This window comes from Lipotes vexillifer, unplaced genomic scaffold, assembly GCF_000442215.2.
Source record: "Lipotes vexillifer unplaced genomic scaffold, Lipotes_vexillifer_v1.1 scaffold63, whole genome shotgun sequence".
In the NCBI taxonomy this organism is placed as follows: Eukaryota; Metazoa; Chordata; class Mammalia; order Artiodactyla; family Lipotidae; genus Lipotes; species Lipotes vexillifer.
Genome location: NW_006784492.1, coordinates 2,424,499 through 2,430,535, shown reverse-complemented (window position 1 = coordinate 2,430,535; position 6,037 = coordinate 2,424,499). Strand labels below are relative to the sequence as shown.

Sequence of the window (6,037 nt, the reverse complement as noted above, 5' to 3'; positions counted from 1 at the left end):
TGCTCCGCAACGGGAGGGGCCACAACAGTGAGAGGCCCGCGTACCGCAAAAAAAAAAAAAATGCACGTATCAAGGGAAGAAGCTAACAAAATTTTATAAATTCCTTCTAAGCCATTAATCTGTTCCGTTGAACCCATGCCTGTGGATTAATATCAGTAAAGACATTTTCAAAGATGAAATACGTAAAATCTTTTTTTTTTTTTTTTTTTTTTTTTGGCGGTCCGCGGGCCTCTCACTGTTGTGGCCTCTCCCGTTGCGGAGCACAGGCTCTGGACGCGCAGGCTCAGCGGCCATGGCTCACGGGCCCAGCCGCTCCACGGCATGTGGGATCTTCCCAGCCCGGGGCACGAACCCGTGTCCCCTGCATCGGCAGGCGGACTCTCAACCACTGCGCCACCAGGGAAGCCCCGTAAAATCTTAAAAATCAGCATTAACAGGGTAGTTAGGTAAGAACCAAAAACGACATCTAGATTGGAAAGGAAGAACGAAAACTATCTCTATTGACATATTGACGTGGTGCTGTGTATAGAAAATCCTAAGGAATGAAATTAAGAAAACTCCATTTACAATAGTATGAAAAAGAATAAAATATGTAGGAATAAATTTAACAAAAGAAGTGTTAAGACTTGCACACGAAAAATTATAAAACATCATTGATAGAAATCAGAGAGATCTAATAAATGGAAAGACATCTCATGTTCATGATCAGAAGACTTAATATTGTTAACATAGCAGTGCTCCCCAAACTGATCTGCAGATTCAAGGCAATCCCTATCAGAATCCCAGCTACCTTTGTTGCAGAAATTGGCAACTGATCCTAAAATTCATACGGAAATGCAAGGAACCCAGAATAGCCAAAAGAATTTGAAAAAAGAAGAACAAAGTTGGAGGACTAACACTTCCCAGTTTTAAAACTTATTGCAAGGCTCCTGTAAGCAAGATGGTTTGATCCTGGCATACATATGGCTGGCCGTATGTAATGGAACTGAGAATTCAGAAATAAACCTTTGTAGTTTCCAGCAAGACCATTCCATGGGGGAAAGAATAATCTTCAACAAAAGGTGCTGGGACAACAGGATAACCACGTGTAAAAGGATGAAGTTGGACTCCTGTCTTATACCACATACAAATATTAACTCAAAATGGATTATAGACCTAAATGTAAGAGCTAAAAGTATAAAACATAGGAGAAAACATAAGAGTAAATCTTCATGACTTGGATTAGGCAGTGGTTTCTTAGATACCAAAGCATAAGCAGCCAAAGAAGATATCAATGTATTAACTTCATCACAGTGAAAAACTTTTATACTTCAAAGGATATCATCAAGAAAGTGAAAAGACAACCCATAGAATTAGATAAAATAGGGACTTCCCTGGTGGTCTAGTGGTAAAAAATCCGCCTTCCATTGCAGGGGACTCGGGTTCGATCCCTGGTCAGGGAACTAAGATCCCACATGCCACGGGGCAGCTAAGCCTGCACGCGTCAATTAGAGAGCCCGCCTGCCGCAAACTACAGAGTGTGCCACAACTAGAGAGAGAAAACCCACACGCCACAACTAGAAAGAAGCCCACGCCGTGACAAAAGATCCTGCATGCCTCAGCGAAGATCCCATGTATCACAACTAAGACCCGACGCAGCCAAAATAATAATAAAGAAAATAAATAAACATTAAAAAACGAATTAGATAAAATATTTGCAAATCATTTATATCTGATAAGGGATGTGTATTCAGAATAGATGATTTAAAAATGGGCAAAAGATTTGAATAGACATTTGTCCAAAGAAGATATGCAAATGGCCAATAAGCACCTTAAAAGATGCTTAACTTCATTGGTCATTAGGGAAAATGATGAGGTACCACTTCATCCTCACTAGGATGGCTAAAATAAAAAACAGACAATAACAAATGTTGGTGAGGATGTAGAGAAATTAGAATCCTCATATACTTCTGGTGTGATTGTAAAATGGTATAGCTGCTTTGAAGAATAGTCTGGCAGCTCTTCAAAAGGTTGAATATAGAGTTACCGTGTGACCCAGCAATTCCACTCCTAGGTATATCCCCAACAAGACTGAAAATATGTGTGCATACAAAACCTTGTATATGAATGTTCACAGCAGTATTATTCACAATAACCGAAAGGTGAGAACAATCCAGATATCCATCAGTGGATGAATGGATAAACAAAGTGTGGTACATCCGTGCAGTGAAATATTATTTAGTCATAAAAGGGAATGAAGTACTGATACATGCCACAACATGGATGAGCCTTTAATACGTTACACCAAACAAAAGAAGCCAGGCAGGAAAGGATATGGATTGTGTAATTCTATTTGTATGAAATGTCTAGCATAGGAAAATCTACAGAGACAACAGATTTAATAGTTACCAGTGACTTGGGAGAGAGAGGAATGGGAAGTAACTGCTAGTGGGTACAGGGCTTCTTTTTGGGGTGATGAAAAATGTTTCAAAATAAGGTAATGGCGGGACTTCCCTGGTGGCGCAGTGGTTTAAGAATCCGCCTGCCAGTGCAGGGGACATGGGTTCGATCTCTAGTCCAGGAAGATCCCACATGCCGCGGAGCAATTAGGCCTGTGCACCACAACTACTGAGCCTGCGCTCTAGAGCCTGTGAGCCATGACTACTGAGCCCGCGAGCCACAACTACTGAGGCCCACATGCCTAGAGCCCGAACTCTGGAACAAGAGAAGCCGCCGCAATGAGAAGCCCGCGCACCGCAATGAAGAGTAGCCCCCGCTCGCCACAACTAGAGAAAGCCTGCCTGCGGCAACAAAGACCCAACACAGCCAAAAATAAATAAATAAATAAATTTAAAAGAAAATAAGGTAATGGTATTGTTTTATAACCCTGTGAATTATACTAAAACCCACTGAATTGTATATTTAAAAAGCAAATTTTATGGTATGTGACGAAGCGAGTGCCAGACACGTGTTCTAGGTGAAGAGCTACAGGAACTCTACTCATTTCTCTATTTTTGACTTACGAGTATTCCATTAAAAAAAAAAAAAAAACTTTCGACTGTTAAAAGGAGTATGACCTAGTTACAAGAAAAGTTATAGATTGCTGTTCCTGCTCACCAAGAGACAAGCTCCTTGGTGGCCTCTTAGTACATTTCTCTCAGACGTTTTAATGCACATTAATAGGCGCATGTGTATTTTCACCAAAAATGAGATCATACTGTTGTATAAGCTACTTCTCATATATATTGTGAGTAGCTTCTCATGTCAGTAAATACGCTTCATAATCTCTTTAATGGCTGTAATATCGAACTGCCTGGATGAATTATAGCTTACCAACCAAGTCCTCCTTATTTGACATTTAGCTTGTTTCTACATGTTTGCTGTTATTGACAGCTATATGACCAACATCACTGTAGCTAAGTCTATGCACACTTTGGTGATTTTTTTTCCTTAGGCTAAATTCCCGGAAGTAGAATTACTGATCAAAAGTACATATGCATGTTTAAGATATTTGATATGTATTGTCAAACTGCCCTCCAGAAGGACTGTGTGTCCATGTGAATTTTGAAAGTCCCTTCTGTCTGTATAATAAAACTTTATTTGGACCTTTGAATGTGTTATTAACCCTGCTGAGCTTTAATATAGCTGCAGTAGTGGACTTCCACTAGTGGACCACCAGTGGACTTCCCTGGTGTTCCAGTGGGTAGGACTCCATGCTCCCAACATGGGGGGCCCAGGTTAAATCCCTGGTTAGGGAACTAGATCCTGCATGCCACAACTAAAAGATCTCGCATGCCATAACTAAGACCTGGCGCAGCCAAAATAAATATAAATAAATAAATATTAAAATATATATAGCTTCAGTAGAGAAACATGTTTATAATGCTGAGTAAAGAGAAAGCCAGTCTCAGCAACTCAAACGGAAAGGAGTCCTGTTTTCAGTAATTACACAGAACTTTTCTACCTTCTTTGTTTTATACGCTGCAAATAGAGGAAAATTATAACATTTTCCTCTGTCTTCAGAAGCTTCAAATCTACGTTGTTATGGTTCTGTTTCTGCTCCTGTGAAAGGACAAGCTCTGTCTCCAGAAGATATCACTGATAAGGAATGTCAGGTTTCAGGTGTTGTCCAGCCAAACACATTAGATAAATGGAAATATACTGAGAGTTCTTACTTGGCCATCAAGCACATTTTCCCTTGGCAAATGGAATTGACACTACTCAGCCAGCAAATATGTTTTTCAGGTTCACGAGATCTGCAAACATGCCCAAGAAATTAAGTAAAAAGTATGTTAATCATGATGAGTATAGAGGGGAGGGGTCCTCCCACTCTTATCTGGTGGCATGAAAGTAATTTTATGTATTTGATCAAGGTAAAGATTGGCTACACAGTTGATGGTGTATGATTTGATCCAAGAGATCTTTTGAATTTATTATTATTGTGCTTTTCCTTTCTTCCATCTCATTCACTCATTCATATCTATTTCCTGAGGGCCCACTGTAGGCCAAATATTCTTCTAAGGAGTTTTCTTAATTTTGCCTTTGTCTTTCTTTCTAATCTTTTTTCCCCCTCTTGTCTGTCCACTGGTTTTAATAATAATTTACCAAATGAAGGGCAAAATGAAGTGGCAAAGCAATTAAAAATACTCAAGTCCCAGTTTAGGGAGGTAAAGTAAACCTACATCTTGGAATATTGTATAACGAAAGAATTTGTAGTAACATGGGGGTAATGTTTACAATATAAGTTAAGTACAAAATTGTACAAATAGTGTGCATTCAATCATGTGTGTGTTTTTTTTTTTTTTTGCAGTACGCGGGCCTGTCACTGTTGTGGCATCTCCTGTTGTGGAGCCCAGGCTCCGGATGCGCAGGCTCAGCGGCCACGACTCACGGGCCCAGCCGCTCCGCGGCATGTGGGATCTTCCCGGATCAGGGCACGAACCCTTGTCCCCTGCATCGGCAGGTGGACTCTCAACCACTGCGCCACCAGGGAAGCCCCAATCATGTGTTTTTTTAAAGCATGTGAAAAAGACCAAATGAAGCAGACCAAATTGTTATAATTTTCACTGGGTGGTAGGATTGTGGATGATTTGCTTTCTTCCTGCTTTTCCAATTTTCCTTAGTTTTTATAACAGGCATATATAATCAAGGGGAAAATAAGCTTAAAATACATAAAATGTTTTATACCTGTTGTTTTTTAGACTGCAAGATGTAGGAATGAACCATTCACCTGTTAAATGTTAAAATCTGCTAGTAAGGGACTTACTTCCTGGCGGTCCAGTCGTTAGGACTTTGCCCTTCAACTGCACAGGGCACGGGTTCAATTTCTGGTCTGGGAGCTAGGATCCTGTATGCTGTGTGGCGCGGCGGGGAAGAAAAAAAAATCTGCTGGTAACATGAGCAGTCATTATTGACGAGTGGGAAGTACAGAAGAGAGGACATTTAATTGTGTGTATAGTTTAGAATTTATACTGAAATTTAAATGATAACACTTGAATTTACATGTGAATGACTTTATTAGCATTTTCTATAAATGTAAATGGGTCAGATTTATTGAGATCATAAATCCTAAACAATAATTACTTCAGTAACAGATATCAAAATAATGGATTAGGGCTTCCCTGGTGGAGCAGTGGTTGAGAGTCCGCCTGCCGATGCAGGGGACACAGGTTCGTGCCCCGGTCCGGGAAGATCCCACATGCCGCGGAGCGGCTGGGCCCATGAGCCATGGCCGCTGAGCCTGCGCGTCCGGAGCCTGTGCTCCGCAACGGGAGAGGCCACAACAGTGAGAGGCCACAACACTGAGAGGCCCACGTACCGCAAAAAAAACAAAAACAAAAAAAAAGGATTATTCTGAAGTGTTTCTGATTGACAGTGTCCTATGGTCTCTTAATTTATTAGTGTGTACCAATTTGTGAATGAAAATAATTTGATAGGGGAATATATGTGTAAGTATGTGGGAAATAATAAGTGTTTGAAACTTTTTATTCAGCGTTGATCATTGAAACTCGTCCATTCTTATTTTAGGAGAATGACATCTTCCTGGGCTGGGAAAAAG

General features: G+C 40.5%; 1 protein-coding gene across 1 annotated transcript in view; it reads left to right on the top strand.

Annotated features, from left to right (window-relative positions):
• The window catches only part of KIAA0232 (KIAA0232 ortholog), a 56,295-nt gene that overhangs the window by 18,252 nt on the left and 32,006 nt on the right, over positions 1–6,037 (top strand). Inside the window, 2 exon segments of the mRNA XM_007456873.1 lie at positions 6,007–6,034; position 6,037. The exon segment at position 6,037 is cut by the window's right edge and continues 100 nt beyond it. Of these exon segments, the coding sequence (XP_007456935.1) occupies positions 6,007–6,034; position 6,037 (29 nt within the window).